Consider the following 27,797-nt stretch of genomic DNA (forward strand, 5'->3'; position numbering starts at 1 on the left):
TTCTTTTATCTACAGGTGAGGTCTTAGATCTTTTGTCATTCCCTTCTGGATTTACTCTTCACTCATAGAGCATGTGCAAAAAAAAAAAAAAAAAAAAAAAATCTGTCTCCTATCTTGGGAAGGCTATTAAGAAAACAAATGACAAAATCAGGAGACAACCAAAGGAAAAAGTGGCATGGGACAAACAGCCTGCTTCTAGTCTAGGCAAAAAGAGTCCTTTTTCCAGGCTGAGTTCTACATGGGGCTTTGGAACAAAAGCTTTTAGCAATAAAAAGCAAGTATATGTCCAAGATGCGCTTGGGAATCTATAAGGGTGGTGGCAGCAGGCTCTAGTCTAGCAAATGTGGAATTAGAATCCTCTGTATGAATTGCTTAGAAGTACAGCTAAAGATTAATTTTAAGAACTTTCTTTTTTGCCAACATAACAGAATCTTAAGCACTGCCACCTTAGTAAATATAAAAGCTTATAATCAATATACTATTTTTAGGTGGGGAATAAAGGCCTGTTTTAAATGTAGACAAAATGTAGACAAAATGTTTTACCTGGAATGATCCAAGAATATCCTTTAAGGGCTCTTCATAAAACTCATCTCTTCCAAAGAACAGCAGCAACTCAAAGAAACTCCTGGAAAGAATAAGTGAATGATAACTTTCATTGCTTCTCTGAATTTTTGCCCCAATTTAAAAGTCTCAAGAGATACCAGTTATATAATATCAGATATTTAGTTTTAAAATAGTTGGCTTTGAAAAATTATATTGATCATTTAGGATTCATGTTATGTTTTCAGTAAAATTATAATAAAAAGAAATACACTGAAATTCTATACCTATAGAATGAACAATTACATTACTTATGTCTACCAGTGTTCACAGTGGGGGAAAAAATGCAATGGTATACCAGGTGGCAAAAATGTGGCTATACATATAACAATGATTCAAAATGGGCACATAGTCCAGCTTCACTCCAATACAATGGACCCCAGAGAAAACTCAAAATCTGATTGTTTTTCAAAGAGATACAAGGGGTGGTAAAATTGACCCAAAAATATAACAGGCACAATGAAAAGTCTCAGCCAACATTTATATTATAGCAATATCACCAATTTTATACCTAATACATGACACATGGTCCTCAAACCCTAGGCTTACCTTGATTATCCCATTTATGATAAGTTGTCCAAACTCTGTGGTTCCTCCTTTTTAAATAAATTATTTGGAAAATACTGTTACTAAGTACTTTATGTGCCTTTAACAATTCATGAGTTCACACAGGCAGAAATATAACTTATTTCCTAATCATGAGCAAGGAAAACTATTAAAAATTATTTAGTAATCCTAAAGTATCACAATGACGAATCCCTGAAAAATTTTAAATTTTATTAACCTAGAAGACTCAATTAGGAATACCTGAGGTCGTATTTTTTTAAACACTTGTGGCGCCTTTTTTTGAGGCATAATTGACACACAACAATATATTGGTGTCAGCTGTACAACATAATGATTCAACATTTGTATATATTGTGAAATGATCACAGTAAGTCTAGTTAACATCCATCACCATACATAGTTGCAATTTTTTTCTTGTGATGAGAACTTTTAAGATTTTTTCTCTTAGCAATTTTCAAATATGCAACATAGTATTATTAACTATAGTCACCATGCTGTGTATTATTAATACATCTCCATGATTTATTCATTTTATAACTGGAAGTCTGTACCTTTTGTCTCGCTTCGTGCATTCTGCCTACTCCCCACCCCCCACCTCTGGCAACCACTAATCTGCTCTCTGTATCTATGAGCTTGGTATTTTGGGGGTTCTTGGGGTTTTTTGGTCTTAAAATTCAACATATAGGTGAGCTCATACAGTATTTGTCTTTATCTGACTTATTTCACTTAGCATAATGCCCTTAAGGTTCATCCACGCTGTCACAAATGGCAATACTGCATTTTTTTAATGGCTAAATAATGTTTGTGTATATATACCACATCTTCTTTATCCACTAATCCACTGATGGACACACTTAGGTTGTTTCCACATCTCAGCTCTTGTAAATAATGCTGCAATAAACATGGGGTGCATATGTCTTTTTGAGTTAGTGTTTTCATTTTCTTTGGATAAATACTGAAGTGGAATTGCTGGATCATATGATAGTTCCAATTTTAATTTTTTGAGGAAACTCCAGACTGTCTGCACCAATTTACATTCCCACTAACAGTGTACAAAGGTTCCCTTTTCTCTGCATCCATGCCAACATGTATTATTTCTTGTCTTTTTACTTTTTGCCTTTAATCAAAGCAAATCACTAATAAAGACAACTTTTAAAATACAAATGCAAATGTAGAATATAACTGAGAATTTTAAAATTATATAAAAGACCTAGGTATTACACAATAATTACAAAGACCCTTCTAAATACAGTATAGTAACCATACTCCATAAACTGATATATTTATAAATTTGACTACTTAAAATTTTTAAATGTCAACAGAACAAAACCACATAAAAGCAGTCAAAAGTAAAATAATACACTGAGAATCTTTGCTGATTTCCTTAATTAAAAAGCTTATATAAGTAATTTTTGTTTTAAAAAAAACCAGTTAACAACCTAGTAGAAAACTGGGAGAGAAGACCACAGAAAAGAAACGCAAGTGGATTTTTTTTCAAATATGAAAAGATTCTCTATAATTAAATAAGTGAAATTATAAAGATGAAATGTCATCTCTCCTATCTTATTTACAAAAATAAAAATGTTGATATATCCCATGATGGCTCTGAAGTACAGAAATAGGCTCTGCTATCTAGTTGGAGGGATGGTAAGTGGTACTACTTTTAAAGGCAACATAGTAATAGTCAACAAAATTTTAAACACACACATACCACTAGACTTACCATTTCCATTTATAAGAATTTAATCCTCCAAATAATACACACGTAAGTTCAAAGACACACATATATATGGATATGCATCCACAGATGGTTTGTAGCAGTAAAACAATGGAAACATACTAAATGTCTACCACAAGGGACTGGTTAAATTATAATATACCCATGAAGTGAAATATAATACAAATATTAATGAGAATATTATTGAGAATATATTTACATCTATATGAATAGATAAGGGGAAAATTCCAGCATATATTGTTAAACAAAGATGGAGAAGTCTATTCATTACATTATCACTGGTGTAAAGGAAGGGAGAGAGTAGAAGGCACATGTACACCAATGCATATTGCCAGACTACTAGAGGGATATGCAACAAACTGGTAAAAACAGTTGCCTTTACATAGGGGAAAAAGAAACTAGGGGTCAGGGATGAAAAGGAGAATTATTTTTCATTATCAACCGTTATATATTTATTTTACCATCAATAAGTAAGTATAAAATAGCACCATCAACATACTTCTGGAATCTTCTCCATCCCTATTAATAAAGCATTAATTCACATCTATCTCATCTTTAAACTTCTAATAGACCCTATCTCCTGTCTTGCTATTCCACACTTACCTAAAATCCATGTTCAACATGGCTGCCATTGTTATCTTCCTAAAACACAGAATGATCTACTTACAGACTTAACACTTGCTGTGTAGATTTTACCATCTAAAGCAAAGACCTTCAGCTGACACATTTGTTTATATAGATCAAATATTTTTAAAAAATATTTTAGTTTCCAATATTTAAAAACTGTGGTATTTCAGATTAAATGTAGATTTCTCTGAGCTCTTGATAAAGAGGAACCCCTGTAACACAGGGCTTGCATCTCTCCATAGCAAAATAAGCTGAGCAGCTACTGCCTTTAGTCAGGGCATGGACCTCTCTTCCAATTTGTCAGTCTCCATCCATCTCCCATTTCCCCAGCACACTGCCTACTTGACTTATTTATTACTTATATTCCCATTCTATTTTATTTAGGTATTTGAGATCACTGATGAAGAGGAGGAAATTCAGATTCCTTATTTTGACATAAGAACCTTTATGTCTGATCCAAAACTACTTTTACACACAGATATTACTAAATTCCATGCTCAAATTGCAGCAAACTTTCCTACATAGCCTAAAACTCCTGTGTGCTTAAAGGTGTTTAGATCTGTTGCTTCCTCAAGACCTATTTATACGATTCCACCTAGGAACTTAGCCCAAAAACTCCCTTGCTTCTCTCCAGACTAATACATAGGTGATTCTTCTGTACTATCATAGTACTGTACTTTGCATGTATCACTATTATAACATGTTGAAACAAGGTGTTAACTTTGTACTAGGTAGAATGGGGTAGAAATTGCATCATTACATTGAGTAGATAGTACTGACTGGTAGACCACTTAATTCTATTGAAGGAGGAAGAGATACAAAGGTTTTTAGTAGAAATAAAATATGCTATGGCAGTAAATTTAGAGATGAATGTGCAGATTAATATGACCTTGTAGATAATCTAAATATGCAGAATTATGTCTGTATTATGTGAACATGAAAGGGGAGCCAACATTACAAGAGATCTGTATATGCCTCACTATCAGCTACCTCAATAACAAGGCCCAAGTCCATTATAATGACATTAAAATGAGAAAAACTATATGCAAAATAAGTAGAGTAAATAATGATAAAACAATATGGTCTAGCTAACTCTGCCTGAGGGTAAGATTCAGGAAAGTCAACAAGTATTTACATAGTAGTGAAATCACTAAGGGAAAAAACCTAGAGTATATGTAGAAGTAGAAACTTCTTGTCTCAGACCTGTTGAATTTCCTATTGCCTAGTGTAAAGGATCAACTAAGTGTTTAGAGATCAAATTGTCTAGCCCTCAAGGAGGCAAACTCTACAAGATGCAGAGTAAATGAGTCCACAATAGAACAAGGTAGGACTCCAAAATATACATAGCAGTCTAGAGCAGGAAGGCCTGTTGTTGTATAATACATGAGATAAGAATAGTTAGCCATATTTAAACTGTTAAAAAACAAAGACGGGCTTTCCTGGTGGCGCAGTGGTTGAGAGTCCGCCTGCTGATGCAGGGGACACGGGTTCATGCCCCGGTCCGGGAAGATCCCACATGCCGCAGAGCGGCTGGGCCCGTGAGCCATGGCCGCTGAGCCCGCGCATCCGGAGCCTGTGCTCCGCAATGGGAGAGGCCACAACAGTGAGAGGCCCGCGTACCACCAAAAAAAAAAAAAAAAAAAAAAAAGACAAAAACAAACACCCCCCCCAAAACAAAACAAAACAAAAAACCCAAGAGAATAATATTTCCTAACAGGTAAAAATTACATGAAATTTAAATATTACTGTCAATAAGTACATTATTATTCAAACAGAACCACACCCATATATTTACATATTGGCTATGGTTGCTTTCATACTAGATAATAGAACTGAGTAGTGGCCACAGAGACCTTATGAGTTAAGCCTAAAAATACTTGCTATCTGGCCCTTTACTCATCCATGGTCTACAGCCACACTGGGTTTCAATCTCAGCACCACCATCTCCTTGATATGTGACCCTGGGCAAGTCACTTAATATCTCTGTGCCTCGGTTTCTTTATTTATAAAACAGGAACAATAACTGTAGCTACCTCTTGTAAAGCACTTAAAACAATCCCTGGAGGTGCTATAGGTGCATGCTAATAATAATATAGTACTACTACTTCTATTATTAACATTGCCATCAAAGTTTCCTTCAACAATCTAAGAAGAAACCTGAGGTCTTCACAGATTTGTTCTTCTCAGCTCTGCATATGTCAATTTTGTTGATATGTAAGACACCAATTTTTCCTCACTTAAATTATGAAGATTTTTTAAGATATCTAACTAAATTCATCAAAATGTTTCTTTCCAAAAATTTATTATTGTATAATGTTATATTGGTTTTTAATGTTGAATATGTTTCATATAGTGTTTAATGTTTGTGTAATAAAATATTTAGTATAATGCTTAATATGTCATAGTCTGTACATTAACCAATTATAATTAATATTAGTCCAAATTATGGGTTACCTACAGTTCATTCACCTAAATTGAAATAATTACTCAAAATAGAAATACCTAGGTAAAATGATTTATATAAAAACATAAATTATTTGCAGTGGGACAAGTATATTATAGATGGTATGCCCTTTGAATTTAAAAAAGTATACCTTTTACCATCATTTTTATTTGACTTTCATCAATCAGTATATTCCTATTAGCTATGTAAGTTTAAATAACTAGAATATCACTAAAGTCTCCATTTATGAAACAAACTATATTCTATCCTTGGGCTGCTTGGAATTCAGACAATATATTACAAGTGTTTACCAGACTTCACATATATTACAAGTGGTAATAAGGTGGCAGACTTCTTAAAATACAAAGGCACACATAAATAGATTGGTAATTATGACCAGAATTACTTTTTTTTTTTGGGTCTCTGAAGCAGATAAGTAATTTTCACACTAAAATATAAGAATGTGGATTTGTGCATTTATCTGCCATAGGAAAATTCCACTAAATTATGATGCTTAACTATCCAAATATAAGAAATCCACTTACTAATTTAAGCCAAAGAAAATTAGGTCTGTTCTACATGAATTAAATAAGAATAGAATAAAATGTTATTGCCCACACTTTAAACACTCATTTTTAACAATTTCTTCTACACTTACTAACTCTAAATCTTTGATCATATAGATGTTTCAACTCAGCAGTACTTAATCTTTTTTTTTTTTTCCTTTGGCCATGCCCGTGCAGCATGTGGGACCTTAGTTCCCTGACCAGAGAACGAACCTGCACCTGCTGTAGTAGAAGTGTGGAGTCTTAACCACTGGACCACCAGGGAAGTCCCAGCACTACTTAATATTAACAAAGAGCATTTACTTTGTCATACTCAAGCATTCCAATGCATTTATCTTCAAAATACTTTCTTCAGTAACGTCTTTAGTGAGGAAAGAAGAGGTTCATAGTTTTTTTTTTCAACTATATACTGATAAACTGTATCAGTATAAAACATTATTTTCTCTAAAGTATGACAGACTAGTACCCTTAGCGATTCACCATCAGAAAACAAGTAAAATGCTGGATAAAACAGCTGGCTTTTGCCTTGACTAAAACTTCAAACAGCTATGCCAATATGCTCCTCCCACCAACTTCACCACATTTCTAAGACTGTTAAGGAAAACTGTCTGGTTGCACTTTGAACTACCCTGGAAAAGAAAAAAAAAATCTAGTTTTAAAATCCTCTCATATAGGTTGTCACCTGAATTCATATTGCGTACATGGTCCAAAAATTCTCAAGCCAAGAATTTAGCTAAGATTGGTCCTGGACTAGTAATATCTCCAGGTCCCTGCCAGAAACAAATGTAGATCCTTTCTGAATATCCACTTCAAATTCAGGCCTCAATTTTTGCAAATAAATTTATTCCAAGAAAATACAAATTCACAATGTAAATAATAATGATGAAGACAATAAAAACCACAGTATATAAGGAAACACAACACCATGAGCAAGAAGCAACAGAAAGTCCATAAAGACTTTATATATTTAAACCAGACCCAGAATATAAAATGAGGATAATATTAAGGAATAAAGTAATATTAAAATAATAAAAAATAGCAGTCAAAAAATTATAGAAATAAAAAGTAAAATCAATGAAATTAAAAGCCAATGAACATATTTAATTGCAGATTAGACACAGCTGAAGAAAGAACTGGTAAACAGAAAGATCTGTAAAAAAATAAAGTGCAATACAGAGAGACAAAGAAATGGAAAATACAAGCAAGAGTTAAAGACATGAGGAATGGAGTGTACAAGTCTAACATCCCTAATCATACTTCCAAAAAAAAAAAAAAGAATGAGAGAATGAAGCTAAGACAAAAACTGGGTAAGAATTTTTTCATAACTGATGAAAGATACCAATCCTCAGGTACAGGAAGCCCAGAAAATCTCAATAATGATTAATAAAAATAAATCTATACCTAGCTAATCACAGTAAGCTATAAAATGCCAAATACAAAGAACAATATATAAACAACCAGAGAATAATAAAGACAGTTTACAAAGACACAGGTAATTAAATTAGCAAGAAGAGTCTAAGATGCAAATTAGTAAGCATATAGGCTAAAACATTTGACAGCATGAAGCAATAATAATAATTTCATCTGGGCTTTTAAAAGTCATAGCAAAAATACATGGCATCAATAAACATTAAAGTTGGAAGGAGAAGTTTCAGCCTTAGTGTTCCAGTGTTTTTGAAGTGGAGGAAGATAAAGAGCATATAAAATATATACTTCAGTAAGTTAAATATTAAATTCTCCTAATTTATAAATTTACATAACTTCAAGTTTTTCTGAAAGTAGAAAGTTGATTACAAAGTTAATATCTAGGAAAACCATGAAATAGCATGAGCAATGAAAAGGAACTTGCCAATATTAAAACATTTTGTAAAGCCTTTATGATTCAACTAGCATTATACTGACACATCAACAAATAGCCTAATGAAATCAAATGGAAAATCCAAAAATAGGACAACTGCATGTGAAAAATGAGTATATGACAAAAACAGCATCTCAAATCAGGGAAAATGTTTACTCCATATCACATAGCCCAATACTAAAAGACAAAATTGATTCACTCCAATTTCCAAACATAAGAAAAAATTCAAAATGGATAAAAAAACCTAAATATAAAAAATTAAACACTACAAATATCAGAAGTAATCACATATAACTTGGTTATAGAGAACTTTTTCTTAACTATGACTCAAAAGTCAGAAGCAACAGAACACTGATAAATTTTAATTACATTTTAAAATGTCTAAAAGTATAATTGCCATAAGGAAAGCAAAACATAAATGAAAACATATACATTTGTAACTAGTATCAGAGGAAGGGGTTAATATCCCTAATACATAAAGAGTTTATGAAAACTGAGAAGAAAAAGTCCAACTAACTTATAGAAAATGGGCTTGAGATAATATAAACAGGTAGCTCATGGAAAATGAAACAAAATAGTCTTTAAGGATATGCAAAAGGGTGTTCACCTTCACTCACAATAAGAAAAATACAAATTAAAACCACATTGACGTGCCATTTCTCTCCTATTAGCTTAGCAAAAAATCAAAAGTTTGACAACAAAAAACTGTGGTGAGGTCGGAAGTAAAGCTTTATTTTATGGGTGAGAATGCAAAATGGTACAAGCTGTATAAAGGGAACTTTGAGATTACTTAGCAAAATTACATATCTATTCATCCTTTGACACAGATTCTAGGAGCCTACCCCAAAAATCTACTGGCAAACATACAAAAAGATGTATGCCAATGGATATTACTCATAGCACTACTTGTAATAGGAAAACAATGGAAGCAATCCAAATACTTATCAATAGAAGGCATGTTGAATGAACTATGGTACATCTACACAATATTGTAAGATGTAAAAAGGAATTTGGACTATCTCTGTATCACTATGGAGTGATCTCCAAGATATAATATTAAGTGAAAAAAGCAGAGTGTAGAAAAGTGTGTACCTGTTTATCTAAAAAAGGGTGTAGGGGTATGGATATATATCTGTTGGAACTTGCTTTTTTATCCAACTAATTTGTCTTTTTTAATAGGTTTAGGCAATTTACATATATTGCTTGGATTAAAACCTACCATGGATTTGTTCTCTGTTCATTGCTCCATTTGATGCTTCTTCCCCCTTCTTTTGGATTGAGTGATTTTATGATTCCATTTTATCTCTATTTTCGCTTAATATATCCATCTCTGTATTCAATGTTTTTAGTGATTACTCTAGGGTTTACCTTATATATAAGTCCTAGCCTACCTTCAAATGATATTATGCTGCTTTAAGTATAATATAATAATCCTTGTGCTCTTTTTGCCATTCATTTAAATTTTACATGCTACAAACAATACTTCACTACAATTTTTGCTTTAATCTCAGCACTTAGAAAATATAACCCATAGGCTGGCTGCCAGTTTCTGTAAAAGTTTTACTGGAACACAGCCACATGCATTCACTTATGTTATCTATGGCTACCTTGGTGCTACAAGAGCAGAGTTGAGTAGTTACTCTATGATCTGCAAGGCTAAAGTATATGGCCTTTAAAAAAAAAAAAATGTTTGCCAACCCCTGCATTAAACAGTTACGTTTCACAGTGACTAAAAATTTTTTAAATTCAATTTTATATTTACAGTTGGCCCTTAAACAACATAGATTTGAACTGTGAAGGTCCACTTATATGCAGATTTCTTTCAATAAATATGTACTGAAGTACTATGCAATCTGTGATTGGCTGAATCCATGGATGCAGAATTGCAGAAATGGAAGCCTGACTGTAAAGTTCTACATGAATTTTCGACTGTGTGGGAGGTTGGTGCCCCTAACCCCTCCACCATTCAAGGGTCAACCGCATCTTCAAGCTTGTACCATTTTCAGATCTCATTTCTTTAGGTAGATTTTCTGTCTGGCATCATACTTGTACTACTTTTTTTTGTAGTTCAGGTCTTCTGGGAATAAGTCTTTCAGTTTTTGCTTCCCCAAAAACATCTTTATTTCTCCCTCTCGAACTGATAGTTGAAAGAATTGTTCTTTCAGCACTTTAAAGATGTCACTTGACTGTGTTCTGGCTTGCATAGTTTCTGAGATGCCTGCTGTAGCTTTCTAAATTAGGTAATGTCTTTGTTCTCTGGTGGCCTTCAAGATTTTCTCTGTAATTTTTTGAGTTTGAATGTGATGCACCTAGGGGACCTAGGTGGTAGTCTGAGAGAGTTTGAAATTATCCTGTATGTTGTTCTGAGTTTCTTAGACCTGTGGTTTAACATCTTTCATTATATTTGAAAACTTCATGGCTACTATTTTATACTTCTTCTGCCTCATTTTTCTTCTCTTTCTGGGATTCTAACAGACGTATGTTATACAATTTCATATTTTCCCAACACTCTTAGATGCTCTGTTGTTTTCTTCTCTTTTTCTCTTTGTCATTTAGTTTGGGTAATTTATTCTGACCTATATTTGAGTTCATTCATTCTTTCCACAATTGTGTTGTGTTGACTCTACTGATGAGCACATCAGAGGCATTCTTAATCTGTTACTATATCTTTTACTTCCAGCATTTTCATATGAATCTTTCTTAAAAAGTGTCCCAGCTCTCTGCTGGAATTCTCAATATGTTCAACCATGTTATCCATTTTTCCCACTAGATCTTTATATCTAAATTTGATTCTACAAACTGCTTTGTCTCTTGATAGTGCATTTTTTTCTTTTTTATGTGTCTATAATTTTTGACTGAAAGCTGGACTTTATGATATATGAAAGTATAAACAGATGTTAATAAAATTGGTGCCTGGAAACAGACAAGCCTTTTCTTCTGCTAGCCTTTACTGTTGGGCATTTAAATAAATCTACTCATGAGTTAAGTGAGTTTGTGTTATTGCTATCATGTGGGTTGTTGCTATCATGACCTTCAGTGCACCACTGTCTTCAAATTCCTCCAATGTTATATTATGTTGAGGAATATTATATTCCTCCAATGTTATATTATATTATAATATTATGTTATATTATGTTGTTATATTATATTATGTTGAGGGTGGAGCCTGGGTTGCCAGATAATATTTTAGGCTTTCTGGGCCACATTAAGTCTCTCTCACATTTTTTTTTTTTTACACACCATTGCTTAAAAATATAAAGACCAGTCTTAGCTTGGGAGCCATATTAAAAAAAAACAGAAAAAACAGAAACAGTCATGGGCAGCATTTGACCCCATGGGCCATAGTCTGCCAACTCCTAAGGTAAAGAATAATCAGGTTAAGCAGAGAAATGGAAGACATAAAAGACCCAATTAAAACTTTCATAAATAAAAAAATCCAATGTCTGAAATGAAAAATACATTGTATGGGATTAATGTCAGATTAGACTCTGCAGAAGATAAAATCAGTGAAAACAAGGTATAGCATTACTAAAACAAAACACACACACAAAAAGACAGAAAAAAATGAATAGAACAATCAGTCAGGTATGGGTCAACTGTGGATTCCCTTCAAGTGGTGTCCTTTAAGAAAACATAATGGTGATTTCTAAAAAAATTCTTTTTTTTTTTAACAACTGAAAATAAAATTTATTTGTAATATTTATTTAATTCATTTTAAGAAAGGAAATACATTTCTACATATTCTTGTGAAGTATCTATAGATACATGTTTTTTCTTAGCTTTCTTATCAGTTGTCTAAATAGTGAATTCTGAAAATTCTGACAAATAAGCAATGTAGGATATAATTTATGATAATCCTGTGAAAGACCTCCATAAGTTTCCACCTTACTTCTTTTTTTTTCCTAAAAAATTCTTGAGAGAATTTCCCAAATTTGGTAAAAAAGTACAAAACCAAAATTCCAAGAAATTTAAGAGTAAGAAATGTGAGAGATATTACACAAGGAAAATTACAATCAAATTTCTTAAAACCAGCAATAGATTCCAAAAGACACCAATAAGAAAATGAAAAGACAAGCCACAGAATAGGTAAAAGTATTTACGAATCATAGATCTGACAAAGAAATGTGCAACCAGAATATATAAAGAACTCTTACAACTTAATAAGGCAAACAATCCAATTTAAAAATGGGCAAAGATTTGAACAGACATTTTACCAAAGAAGATATGCAATAGCATACAGGTACATGAAAGGATATTTGCCATCAACAGTGCTGAGGAAGTGCAAATTAAAACCAAAATAAGATACCATTACACAACTAGTGGAATAGCTATCATGAAAAAGACAAATAATCACAAGTGTTAGTGAACATATGGAGACACTGAAACCTTTCTAGATAGCTGGTTAGAATTTTAAATGGTGTAGTTAGTCACTTTGGAAACAGTGTGGCAGTTCTATGTTAAACCAAAGTTAAACATAAACTTATCATAGCATCTAGCAATTCCATCCCTAGGTATCTACTCAAGAGAAATAAAAACATTTGTCCACTTGTACACAAATGTTCATAGCGAAAAAACTGCAAACAATCCATATATCCATCAATTGCTGATCGTAAAAACAAAATGTACTATATCCATACAATGGATTACTATCCAGCACAAAAATGAATGAGCTACTGATAAGTGGTAAAACATGAATGAACCTCAAAAACATTACTCTAAATGAAAGTACTCATATGTAAAAGCCTACATGTTGTGACATACTGTTTACACGAAATGTCTAGGTATAGCAGCTCTATTAAGATAGAAAACAGATCAGTAGTTGCCTTGGGCTGGGAATTGTCTGGAAGTAAGTATGAGGGATATTTTAGAGGTGGAGAAAATGTAGTAACACTGGATTGTGGTGACGGCTATACAACTTTATAAATTTACTATAAATCATTTAATTATACTTAAACTGCATGAACTTAATGACATGGAAATTATGCCTCAATAAAGCTATAAAAAATAGATAACTAGCAATGGGTAAAGAGTGTGGAGGTATAGATGAAAGAAGACTAACGATATATTGATAATTACTGAAGCTGGTGATGGGTAAGGGCAGTTCATTATACTACTCCTTCTACTTCTGTGTAGGTTTGAAAATTATAATAATTTTAAAAATTTATAAAACAATGTATTGACAAAGGTGTAGGGAAACAGGTCCTCTCTTATATGGCTGGCAATACTGTAAATTGCCTCAACTCTACAGAGAAAATTTGGCACTATCAAAATGACAAACCTAAGACTCTTTGATCTAGCAATTCTTCTCCCAGGATACCTGTACAATATACAAAACTCTTTGCACAGGTATACCTCAGATATTGCAGATTCAGGTCCAGATCACTGCAATAAAGCAAATATTGCAATAAAGACACATGACTTTTTTGGTTTCCCAGTGCATATAAAAGTTATGTTTACACTATACTATAATCTATTAAGTGTGCAATAATGTCATGTATAAAAAAGTATATACCTTAATTTAAAAATGTTTTCTTGCTAAAAAGTGCTAACCATCATTTGAGCCTTCAGTGAGTTGTAGCAGTAACATCACAGATCACTGATCACAGATAATAACAAATGTAATAATAATGAAAAAGTGTGAAACATTATGAGAATTACCAAAACATGACAAAAAGACATGAAATGAGCAAATTCTGTTGAGCACCAACAGACCTGCTCAACGCAGGGTTGCCACAAACCTTCAACTTGCAAAAAACACAGTTATCTGCAAATCAAATTAAGCAGAGTGCAACAAAACAAGGTATGCCTGTATATATTCCAAGTGTCACTCATACGTGGCAATTCATTAAAATTCAAGATTCATTATTGTTGACAACAGCAATAGATTGGAACATAATCTAAACACCCATTAATAGAGTACCAGTTAGTTAAAATTTTTATATATCCATAACAGTTAAATACTCTACAACCATTATAATGACTGATGATAGTTTTTCTATGATGGGGAAAAATATCTGAATGAAGATATCTGAATTAAGAAAGGGTACAAGACAGTGCGCACACTACACTAGCATTTTTGTAAAATGGAGGAAAAGGAAACATGATTTTTTTTCTTGTACATGCATAAAATATGTCTGGAAGGAAACCCAAGAGAACAATTACATTGTTTGCCTATGGAAATGGAAACTAAATGGAACTAAGTGCGTTTCCACGGTAAACAAAATTGAAAGATGTAAATTGAACAATATCTACTTGTATGCTCCTTGTATGCTCAGCATAATTTTTGAATTTTGAAACACGAACATGTGTTACCTACTCAAAAAAAAAAAAAAAGAAAAAGGGCACATTATATACAGGGAAACAAAAATAAGGACAGCAGACTTTTCATCAGGAAAAAAAAAATTGTGCAAGCCAGAAAACAATGGATGGACACCTTTTAAAGTACTGAGGATAAAAATCCTGTCAACCAAAAATTCAATAATCAGTGAAAATATCTTTCAAAAACAGAGGTCTCTGACCTCCAAAACAATCAGCACACTACAGAATCATATCCATCTCACTGCTGACAACCTTGTGATGAACCTATAGGATGAAAGTTTCACCCAAGGAAGTGACAGCTTTATAAAGGGTAAGAATTGAGCCTAGTGACCAAGAACTCCTCCCCCAGAGAAGAAATGAATCTCTTTCTCCCTTGGTGTTTGAGGAGCCAGCTTGGGGTCCAGCAAGCCCCACCCTGACCCCAGTATCGTGTGATGGTCCCCTCTGCTCCAGTCCTCCCAACCCTTCTTGGATGAATGAAAACTGACCCATTTTCAGGGGAATGACTTTCCTCCTCACTGTGTTGGCCTGAGGTTTTGGAACAGTGTGTGATTTTTCAGTGGTTTCCTACACTGTTGGTTCCTCCCTCGAGGCTGGGAGGCAATAACTACCATCCCAGGACTTCTCAGTACATTTTTATTACCTAAACTGATGGGGGAAAATACCCCAGAGATCTCTGTCAGTTATGCAGAAGCCAACTGGTTAATGGTTAAGTTTGATCAAGGGAGGCAATGGTAGAAAACTGAAAGTTAGGAAGAAGGGAGGAATAAGTGGTCTTTTCCCCCTGCCCTTCTTCTTCTGGGACCTCTTTAGCAGTAATTATATTTCTTCTGAGGTCTCCTCTCACACAAGTCAATGCTTCTTCCCCTCATCAACCATTTCCAGTCTCCGAGTTCTAGTATTCCATCCTTGTGCCTTTGTCCTTTTATTTCCAGGACTAACAGCGACTTAACTACTAGTTGCTAAGTCTAGGTTCATCATCCTCTCCTTGGTCTATTCTCTCAGATCTTCAAACTATGAACTGGTTCTATAAATTAAATTAAATTCTCTCTACTGAATTACCTAGCATGACTTACATTTTCCTAACGAGATCTTGATTTAAATAACCTATAAAACTCACCCATAACTTATAAACTTATCTCCACCTATAAACCTATCTTAATCAAAAAGAAAGTAAAAAAGGAAACAAAAATAAACTTACTTGTGATTATTCCCTATAAGACCAGCAGGAAATTATACTCCATTCCCCCAGTTCCAAAATTAGAATGGAAAACTTTTTCTAAAGTCCATGGCTTAAGAAAAATATAACCAATAAGCTACAGCCAAGATGAGTCACATATTTGTTTTTATTAAATATTTAAAAAATATAAGTTTGCCTTGGTACCTTCATCCTAGGAAAAATTTTTAATTGCAATATAATTTACATATAACATTATATTAGTTTCAGGTGCACAATATAATAATTTGATACTTGCGTATATTACAAAATGATCACCACAACAAGTCTAGTTAACATCCGTCATCATATAATGTTTTTTCCTGTGATAAGAGCTTACAAGATCTACTCTCTTAGCATCTTACAAATTACTAACTATATAGTCACCAAGCTATACATACATTCAATGACCTATTTATTGTATAACTGGAAAGTCTGTACCTTTTAACCACCTTCACCCATTTGGCCTACCCCCAACCCCCACCTATGGCAACCACCAATCTGTTTTCTATAGCTATGAGTTCAGTTTTGTTTTGCTTTCTTTTAGATTCCATATATAACTGAAATCATTAGGGTATTTGACTTTCTCTGTCTGACTTATTTCACTTAGCATAATAACCTCAAGGTCCATCCATGTTGTCACAGATGGCAAAACTGAATTCTTTTTTATGGCTGATAATAGTCATATATATATACATACATATACACACATACACATACATATCACATCTCTTTATCCTTCCATCTATCAGTGGACACTTAGGTTGCTTCCGTATCTTGGCTACTGTAAATAGCAATGAACATAGGGTTGGCAATATCTTTTTGAGTTAATGTTTTTACTTCTTTCATATTAATACCCAGAAGTGAAACTGCTGTATCATATGGTAGTTCTATTTTTAACTTTTTGAGGAACTTCCATAGTAGCACTTTCCACAGTGGCTGCACCAATTTACATTCCCAAAAACAGTGCACAAGGATTCCTTTTCTCCACATCCTTGCAATGCTTACTACTTCTTGTCTTTTTGATAATAGCCATTCTAACAGGTGTGAGATGATAGCTTATTGTGGTTTTGATTTGCATTTCCCTGATGATTAGTGATGTTGAACATATTTACACATACCTTTTGGTCATCTGTATGTCTTCTCTGCAAAACTGTCTATTCAGACCTACCCATTTTTTTTTAATCTGATTGTTTTTTGCTATTGAGTTGTATGAGTCTTTATACTTTCTGTATTTTGGGTATTGACCCCTTGTCAGATATATAATTTGCAAATATTTTCTCTCATCCAGTAAAGTTGCCTTCCATTTTGATGGTTACCTTTGCTGTGCAGAAACTGTTTACTTTGATGTAGTCCCACATGTTGATTTTTCTTTTTTGTTTCATTTGCTTTTGGTGTCAAATCCAAATAAATTATCACCAAGAACAATGTCAAGGAGCTTGCCACCTATGTTTTCTTCTAGGAGTTTGATAGTTTCAGGTCTTACATTTGATTCTTACAACCATTGTTAGTTGATTTTTGTGTATGGTTTGAGATAGTGGTCCAGTTTCATTCTTTTGCATTTGGCTGTCCAGTTTTCCCAACACCATTTATTAAAGAGGCTGCCCAATCCCCACTGTATATTCTTGGCTCCTATGTTATAAATTAACTGACCATGTATGTGTTGGTTTACTTCTGGGCTCCCTATTCTTTTTGAAGACCTATGTGTCTGTTTTTATGTCAGTACCATACTGTTTTGATTACTATAGTTTTGTAATATACAGTTGACCCTTGAATAACTTGGGTTTGAACTGCACAGGTACACTTATACCTGGATTTTTCCCCCTAAATATGTACTATAGTACTACACAATCTTCAGTTGGTTGAATCTGTGGATGTGGAACCTTGGATACAAGGGCTGAATGTAAAGTTATACACAGATTTTCAACTGCACAGGGGATGGGAAAGTTGGTGTCCCTAGCCCCCCATTGTTCAAGGGTCAACTTAGTTTGAAATCAGGAAATATGATGCCTTCAGCTTTGTCTTTCTTTCTCAAGATTGCCTTGCCTATTTGGGGTCCTTTATGGTTCCATACAAATTTTAGGAATTGTTAGTTCTATTTCTGTCAAAATTTTAATGTATTGTTGCATTCAGTTTGTTAATATTTGATTGAGGATTTTTGCATCTATGTTCACCAGGGACATTGACCTGTAATTTTCTTTCATGATACCCTTGTCTGGTTTTGATATTAAGGTAATGTTGGTCTCATAAAATGAGTTTGGAAGTGTTCCCTTCTATTCTATTTTCTGGATGAGTCTGAGAAGGACTGGTATTTAATTGTTTTAATGTTTGGTAGAATTTGCCAGTAAAGCTGTCTGGTCCTGGATTTTTGTTTTTTGAGAGGTTTTCGATTACTGATTCAATATCCGTACTAATAATTGCACTGTTCAGATTTTCTATTTCTTCATGATTCACTCCTGGTAGGCAGTATATGTATGTAGGAATTTATCCACTTCTTCTCAATTGTTAAATTTACTGGGGTATAATTATCCATGGTATAGTCAACTCTCTATATCTGTAGGTTCTGCATCCATGGATTCAATCCACCATAGATCAAAAATATTGGGGGTAGGGGCAATTCCAGAAGGTTCCAAAAAGCAAAACTTGAATGTGCTGAGCACTAGCAATGATTTACATAGCATTTACTTTGTATTTACATTTACACAGCATTTACATTGTATTAGATATTACAAGTAATCTAGAGACGATTTACAGTATATGAGAGAATGTGCTTAGGTTATATGCAAATACTAGGCCATTTAATATAAGGGATTTGAGCATCCATGGATTTTGGTATCTGTGGGGAAATCCTGGAACTAAGCCCCCATGGATAACAAGGGACAAATATAACCACTTATGATCCTTTGTATTTCTGTGGAATTGGCTATAGCATCTCCTCTTTTGTTTCTTACTTTTAGTCCTCTCTCTTTTTTTCTTGGTGAGTCTAGCTAAAGGTTTGTCAATTTTATTTATCTTCTCAAAGAACCAGCTCTTAGTTTCATCAATCTTTCTTATCATCCTTTTAGTCTCTATTTCATTTAGTTCCACCCTGATCTTTTGTTATTTCCTTCCTTCTACTAACTTTGGGCTTCATTTGTTCTGATTCCTTAGAGTGCAAAGTTAGGCTGTTTATTTGAGATCATTTTTTTTTCTTGATGTAAGTATTTATTGCTATGAACTTTCCTCTTACAACTGCTTTGAGACTTTCAAGATGGCGGAGGAGTAAGAGGTGGAGATCATCTTCCTCCCCACAAATACATCAGAAATACATCTACATGTGGAACAACTCCTACAGAACACCTACTGAACCCTGGCAAAAGACCTCAGACTTCCCAAAAGGCAAGAAACTCCCCACGTACCTAGGTAGGGCTAAAGAAAAAAGAAAAAAACAGAAACAATGGAATAAGAATGGGACTTGCACCTCTGGGAGGGAGCTGTGAAGGAGGAAAAGTTACCACACACTAGGAAGCCCCTTCACTGGCAGAGACGCAGGGGTTGCGGGGGGGAAGCTTCGGAGCTACGGAGGAGAGCACAGCAACAGGGGTGCAGAGGGCAAAGCAGAGATTCCCGCACAGAGGATCGGTGACGACCAGCACTCACCAGCCTGAGAGGCTTGTCTGCTCACCTGCCAGGGTAGGTGGGGGCTGGGAGCTGAGGCCCTGGCTTCAGAGGTCAGATCACAGGGAGAAGACTGGGGTTAGCTGCGTGAACACAGCCTGAAGGGGGCTAGTGCGACACAGCTACTACTCCCGGAGGGAGTCCAGGAAAAAGTCTGGACCTGCCTAAGAGTCAAGAGACCACTGTTTTGGGGTGCACGAGGAGAGGGGATTGAGAGAACTGCCTAAACGAGCTCCAGAGATGGGCGCAAGCCGCGGGTCTCAGCACGGACACCACAGACGGTCATGAGACACTAAGGCTGCTGCTGCGGCCACCAAGAAGCCTGTATGCAAGCACAGGTCACTATCCACACCTCCCCCCACACCCCGGGAGCCTGTGCAGCCCGCCACTGCCAGAGTCCCGTGATCCAGGGACAACTTCCCCTGGAGAAAACACGGCGCACCTCAGGCTGTTGCAATGTCATATTGGCCTCTGCTGCCGCAGGCTCGCCCCATACTCTGTACCCCTCCCTCTCCCAGGCCTGAGTGAGCCAGAGCCCCCTAATCAGCTGCTACTTTAACTCCATCCTGTCTGAGTGATGAACAGATGCCCTCAGGCGACCTACATGCAGAGGCGGGGCCAAATCCAAAGCTGAACCCCAGGAGTTGTGAGAACAAAGAAGAGAAAGGGTAATCTTCCCAGCAGACTCAGGAGCAGTGTATTAAATCTCCACAATCAACTTGATGTACCCTGCATCTGTGGAATACCTGAATAGACAATGAATTATCCCAAAATTGAGGTGGTGGACTTTGGGAGCAACGACATATATATTTTTTTCCTTTTTCTCTTTTTGTGAGTGTGTATGTGTATGTTTCTTTGTGTGATTTTGTCTGTATAGCTTTGTTTTTACCATTTGTCCTAGGGTTCTGTCTCTCCATTTTTTTTTACAGTATAGTTTTTAGCACTTGTTATCATTGGTGGATTTATTTTTTGGTTTGGTTGCTCTCTTCTTTTTTTTCTTTTTCTTGTTACTTAATTTTTTTATTTTCTCATAATTATGTATTATTCTTCATTTTAATAACTTTATTTTATTTCCCCTCCCTCCCTCTCTCATTTTCTTTCCTTCTTTCTTTCTTTTTTTCTCCCTTTTATTCTGAGCCCTGAGGCTAACAGGGTCTTGATACTCCAGCAGGGTGTCAGGCCTATGCCTCTGAGGTAGGAGAGTGGAGTTCAAGACATTGGTACACCAGAGACCTCCAAGCTCCACGTAATATGAAATAGTGAAAGCTCTCCCAGAGATCTCCTTCTCAATGCTAAGACCCAGCTCCACTCAATGACCAGCAACCTTCAGTGCTGGACACCCTATGACAAACAACTAGCAAGACAGGAACACAATGCAACCCATTAGCAGGGAGACTGCCTAAAATCATAATAGGGTCACAGACACCCCAAAACACACCACTGAACACGGACATGCCCACCAGAAAGACAAGACCCAGCCTCATCCACCAGAACACAGGCACTAGTCCCATCCACCAGGAAGCCTACACAACCCACTGAAACAACCCTAGCCACTGAGGGCAGACACCAAAAGCAACGGTAACTATGAATGTGCAGCCTGTGAAAAGGAGACTCCAAACACAGTAAGTAAAGCAAAAGGGGAAGACAGAGAAACACACAGCAGATGAAGGAGCAAGGTAAAAACCCACCACAACAAACAAATGAAGAGGAAAGAGGCAGTCTACCTGAAAAAGAATTCAGAGTAATGATAGCAAAGATGATCCAAAATCTTGGAAACAGAATGGAGAAAACAAAAGAAACGTTTAACAAGGACCTAGAAGAACTAAAGAGCAAACAAACAATGATGAACACCATAAATGAAATTAAAAATTCTCTAGAAGGAATCAATAGCCGAATAACTGAGGCAGAAGAATGGATAAGTAACCTGGAAGATAAAATAGTGGAAATAACTACTGCAGAGTAGAATAAAGGAAAAAGAATGAAAATAATTGAGGACAGTCTCAGAGAACTCTGGGAAAACATTAAATGCACCAACATTCGAAATATAGGGGTGGCAGAAGAAGAAAAGAAAAAGAAAGGGACTGAGAAAATATTTGAAGAGATTATAGTTGCAAATTTCCCTAATATGGGAAAGGAAATAGTTAATCAAATCCAGGAAGCACAGAGAGTCCCATACAGGATAAATCCAAGGAGAAACAGGCCAAGACACATATTAATCAAACTCTCAAAAATTAAATACAAAGAAAAAATATTAAAAGCAGCAAGGTAAAAACAACAAATAATACACAAGGGAATCCCCAAGGTTAACAGCTGATCTTTCAGCACAAACTCTGCAAGCCAGAAGGGAGTAACAGGACATATTTAAAGTGATTAAAGGGAAAAAACCTATAACCAAGATTACTCTACCCAGCAAGGATCTCATTCAAATTTGACAAAGAAATTAAAACCTTTTCAGACAAGCAAAAGCTAAGAGTATTCAGCACCACCAAAGCAGCTTTACAGCAAATGCGAAAGGAACTTCTCTATGGAGGAAATACAAGAGAAAGAAAAAAACTACAATAACAAACCACAAACAATTAAGAAAATGGTAATAGGAACACACATATCGATAATTACCTTAAATGTAAATGGATTAAATGCGCCAACCAAAAGACATAGACTGGCTAAATGGATGCCAAAAAGAGACCTATATATATGCTGTCAACAAGAGACCCACTTCAGACCTAGGGACACATACAGACTGAAACTGAAGGGATAGAAAAAGATATTCCATGCTAATGGAAATCAAAAGAAAGCTGGAGTAGCAACACTCATATCAGGTAAAATAGACTTTAAAATTAAGACTATTAAAAGAGGCAAAGAAGGACACTACATAATGATCAAGGGATCAATCCCAGAACAAGACATAACATTTGTACATATTTATGCACCCAAACAGAAGCATCTCAATACATAAGGCAAATGCTAAGAGCCATAAAAGGGGAAATCGACAGTAACACAATCAGAGTAGGGGACTTTAACACCCCACTTTCACCAATGGACAGATCATCCAAAATGAAAATAAATAAGGAAACACAAGCTTTAAATGAAACATTAAACAAGATGGACTTAATTGATATTCATAGGATATTCCATCCAAAAACAACAGAATACACTTCTCAAGTGCTCATGGAACATTCTCCAGGATAGCTCATATCTTGGGTCACAAATCAAGCCTTGGTAAATTTCAGAAAACTGAAATCGTATCAAGTATCTTTTCCGACCACAACGCTATGGGACTAGATATCAATTACGGGAAAAAATCTATAAAAAATATAAACACAGGGAGACTAAACAATACACTACTTAATAACCAAGAGATCACTGAAGAAATCTAAGAGGAAATAAAAAAATACCTAGAAACAAATGACAATGAAAACACACCGACCCAAAACTTATGGGATGCAGCAAGAGCAGTTCTAAGAGGGAAGTTGATAGCAATACAATCCTACCTCAAGAAACAAGAAACATCTCAAATAAACAACCTAACCTTACACCTAAAGCAATTAGAGAAAGAACAAAAACCCCTCAAAGTTAGCAGAAGGAAAGAAATCATAAAGACCAGATCAGAAATAAATGAAAAAGAAATAAAGGAAACAATACCAAAGATCAATAAAACTAAAAGCTGGTTCTTTGAGAAGATAAACGAAATTGATAAACCATTAGTCAGACTCATCAAGAAAAAAAGGGAGAATACGCAAATCAATAGAATCAGAAATGAAAAAGGAGAAGTAACAACTGACACTGCAGAAATACAAAGGATCATGAAAGATTAGTACAGGCAACTATATGCCAATAAAATGGACAATGTGGAAGAAATGGACAATTTTTTAGAAAAGCACAACCTTCCGAGACTGAACCAGGAAGAAAAAAGAAAATATAAACAGACCAATCACAAGCACTGAAATTGAGACTGTGATTAAAAATCTTCCAACAAACAAAAGCCCAGGACTAGATGGCTTCACAGGCAAATTCTATGTAACATTTAGAGAAGAGCTAACACCTTCTCAAAGTCTTCCAAAAAACTGCAGAGGAAGGAACACTCCCAAACTCATTCTATGAGGCCACCATCACCCTGATACCAAAACCAGACAAAGATACTACAAACAAAGAAAATTACAGAGCAATATCACTCATGAATATAGATGCAAAAATCCTCAACAAAATACTAGCAAATAGAATCCAACAGCACATTAAAAGGATCATACACTGTGATCAAGTGGGGTTTATCCCAGGAATGCAAGGATTCTTCAATATATGCAAACCAATCAATGTGATACACCATATTAACAAACTGAAGGTGAAAAACCATATGATCATCTCAATAGATGCAGAAAAAGCTTTCGACAAAATTCAACACCCAGTTATGAAAAAAACCCTCCAGAATGTAGGCATATAGGGAACTTTCCTCAATATAATAAAGGCCATATATGACAAACCCACAGCCAACATCATTCTCAATGGTGAAAAACTGAAACCATTTCCACTAAGATCAGGAACAAGACAAGGTTGACCACTTTCACCACTAGTATTCAACATAGTTTTGGAAGTTTTAGCCACAGGAATCAGAGACAAAAAGAAATAAAAGGAAACCAAATCAGAAAAGAAGTAAAGCTGTCACTGTTTGCAGATGACATACTATACATACAGAATCCTAAAGAGGCTACCAGAAAACTACTAGAGCTAATCAATAAATCTGGTAAAGTAGCAAGATACAAAATTAATGCACAGAAAACTCTTGCATTCCTATACACTAATGATGAAAAATCGGAAAGAGAAATTAAGGGAACACTCCCATTTACCACTGCAACAAAAAGAATAAAATACCTAGGAATAAACCTACCTAAGGAGACAAAAGACCTGTATGCAGAAAACTATAAGACAATGATGAAAGTAATTAAAGATGATACAAACAAATGGAGAGATATACCATGTTCTTGGATCAGAAGAATCAACATTGTGAAAATGACTATACTACTCAAAGCAATCTACAGATTCAATGCAATCCCTATCAAACTTCCACTGGCATTTTTCATAGAACTAGAACCAAAAATTCACGATTTTATGGAAACACAAAAGACCCCGAATAGCTAAAGCAATCTTGAGAAAGAAAAACAAGCTGGAGGAATCAGACTCCCAGACTTCAGACTATACTACAAAGCTACATTAATCAAGACAGTATGGTACTGGCAAAAAAAACAGAAATATAGACCAATGGAACAGGATAGAAAGCCCAGAGATAAACCCACGCACATATGGCCACCTTATTTTTGATAAAGGAGGCAAGAATATACAATGGAGAAAAGACAGCCTCTTCACTAAGTGGTGCTGGGAAAACTGGACAGCTACATGTAAAAGAATGAAACTAGAACACTCACTAATACCATACACAAAAATAAACTCAAAATGGATTAAAGACCTAAATGTAAGGCCAGACACTAGAAAACTCTTAGAGGAAAACATAGGCAGAACACTCTATGACATAAATCACAGCAAGATCCTTTTTGACCCACCTTCTAAAGAAATGGAAATAAAGCCAAAAATAAACAAATGGGACCTAATGAAACTTAAAAGCTTTTGCACAGCAAAGGAAACCATAAACAAGACAAAAAGATAACCCTCTGAATGGGAGAAATTATTTGCCAATGAAGAAATTGACCAAGGATTAGTCTCCAAAATTTACAAGCAGCTCATGAAACTCAATATCAAAAAAACAAACATGGGGCTTCCCTGGTGGCACAGTGGTTGAGAGTCCCCCTGCCGATGCACGGGACACGGGTCCATACCCCAGTCCGGGAAGATCCCACATGCCGTGGAGCAGTTAGGCCCGTAAGCCATGGCCGCTGAGCCTGTGAGTCCGGAGCCTGTGCTCCGCAACAGGAGAGGTCACAACAGTGAGAGGCCCGCATACCGCAAAAAAAAAAAAAAAAAAACAACCGAATCCAAAAATGGGCAGAAGACCTAAATATACATTTCTCCAAAGAAGATATACAGATTGCCAACAGACACATGAAAGCATCCTCAACATCACTAATCATTAGAGAAATGCAAATCAAAATTACAATGAGGTATCACCTCACACCGGTCAAAATGGTCATATCAAAAAATCTATAAACAATAAATGCCGGAGATGGTGTGGAGAAAAGGGAACCCTCTTGCTCTGTTGGTGGTAATGTAAATTGATATAGCCACTATGGAGAACAGTGTGGAGGTTCCTTAAAATACTAAAAATAGAACTACCATACGACCAGGAATCCCACTACTGCGCATATACCCTGAGAAAACCATAATTCAAAAAGAGTCATGTACCACAATGTTCATTGCAGCTCTATTTACAATAGCCAGGACATGGAAGCAACCTATGTGCCCACTGCCAGATGAATGGATAAAGAAGATGTGGCAAATATACACAATGATATATTACTCAGCCACAAAAGAAACGAAATTGAGTTATTTATAGTGAGGTGGATGGACCTAGAGTTTGCCATACGAGTGAAGTAAGTCAGAAAGAGAAAAACAATACTGTATGCTAACACATATATACGGAATCTAAAAAAAAAAACTTGGTTTTGAAGAACCTAGGGGCAGGACAGGAATAAAGATGCACACAGAGAATGGACTTGAGGACAAGGGGACGGGGAAGCGGAAGCTGGGACGAAGTGACAGAGTGGCATGGACTTGAATATACTACCAAATGTAAAATAGATATAGCTAGTGGGAAGCAGCTGCACAGCACAGGGAGAGCAGCTCAGTGCTTTGTGACCACCTAGAGGGGTGGGATAGGGCGGGTGGGAGGGAGACACAAGAGGGATGAGATATGGGGATATATGTAAATCCATAGCTAATTCACTATGTTATACAGCAGAAACTAACACACCATTGTAAAGCAATTATACTCCAATAAAGATGTTAAAAATAAAAAAAAAAGACACTTAAAAAAAAACTGCTTTTGCTGTATCCCATAAGCTTTGATATGTTGTATTTCCATTTTCATTTTTCTTAAGGTATTTTAAAATTTTTCTTTGACTTGTTCTTTGACCCACTGATTGTCAGTAAGAATGTTGTTTAATCTCCATATATTTGAGAATTTTTCAGTTTTCTTCTTGTAATTGATTTCTAGTTCCACACCATCGTGGTCAGAAAAGATGCTTGATATGATTTAAGTTTTCTAAATGTACTAAGATTTGTTTTATGGACTAACATATGATCTATACTATTCATTTGAGAAGAGTGTGTATTCTGTTGCTTTTGGATGGAATATTCTGTAGGTCTGTTAAGTACAACTGGTTTAAAGTGTCATCCAAAGCCAATGGTTCCTAACGGATTTTGTCTGGAAGATCTATCTGTTGATGAAAAGTGGGGTATTAAAGTCCCTTACTATTATTATATTGCTTGTCTATTTCTCCCTTAAGGTCTCTTAATATTTGCTTTATGTATTTAGGTGTGTCTGGGGGAATTTCTTTTAAGATTTCTGCATAAGGAGCAATGAGCAAAATTTTGTCAAATTTTCAGCAACTACAGATGTATTTCGTATATGTTTTGTTTTTGTTTTCTTTTCCTTCTTACTTCAGTCCACAGTGAAAGCTGACAGTATAATGCTGTAGTCTAGCTCTATGAACCAAAGCTAGCGGGGGAAGGAAGGAAAAGTTAAAATGTTCAGATCTGTAGTTTTTCAGGGATCTGACTGAGCATAAAATTAAGACAGTCAAATATTAGAAAAATTCAAACATGTATTTACATCCTTCATAATGACTATATACATGTTCTTCTAAAGAATATCACCGATCTTCCTGATAGCAGCAGAAATAGTAACACCTTTCAGTCTACTGCTTTTTCACTCTAGTTTTAGTGTATCCACACTGATCAAGGCAATTATCAAGCTGTCCTTCCTTTAGTTAGATCAGAAAAAAATAAATACCATTTTTAAAACTACACACATACATCCTTCTAGATTTTGATACATAGTATGGGTGAGAAGAGAGTATGTCATTATCCGATCACTTTTCACTTCTGCCAAAACAAATATACCACTTAACAATCCCTGTATCTCTTTGTCATTAAAATGACTATAGTCTCAACTACTTCACTCCAAAATTAACAAAAGGAGTAATAAAAACCAAAATTACAAGGAAAAAAGACGCCAGTCCACAACTAGCGCCAAATGAAAT

At 35.2% G+C, this 27,797-nt stretch overlaps 1 protein-coding gene across 3 annotated transcripts in view; it reads right to left on the reverse strand.

Moving 5' to 3' along the window:
* The window catches only part of ZNF654 (zinc finger protein 654), a 94,282-nt gene that overhangs the window by 34,528 nt on the left and 31,957 nt on the right, over window positions 1-27,797 (reverse strand). For all 3 annotated transcript variants that reach the window (XM_060150743.1, XM_060150744.1, XM_060150742.1), the window contains exon 3: window positions 544-625. In XM_060150743.1, the coding sequence (XP_060006726.1) occupies window positions 544-625 (82 nt within the window). The remainder of the gene's footprint in view (window positions 1-543; window positions 626-27,797) is intronic.

The sequence above is a fragment of the Lagenorhynchus albirostris genome, chromosome 5 (assembly GCF_949774975.1).
Source record: "Lagenorhynchus albirostris chromosome 5, mLagAlb1.1, whole genome shotgun sequence".
In the NCBI taxonomy this organism is placed as follows: domain Eukaryota; kingdom Metazoa; phylum Chordata; class Mammalia; order Artiodactyla; family Delphinidae; genus Lagenorhynchus; species Lagenorhynchus albirostris.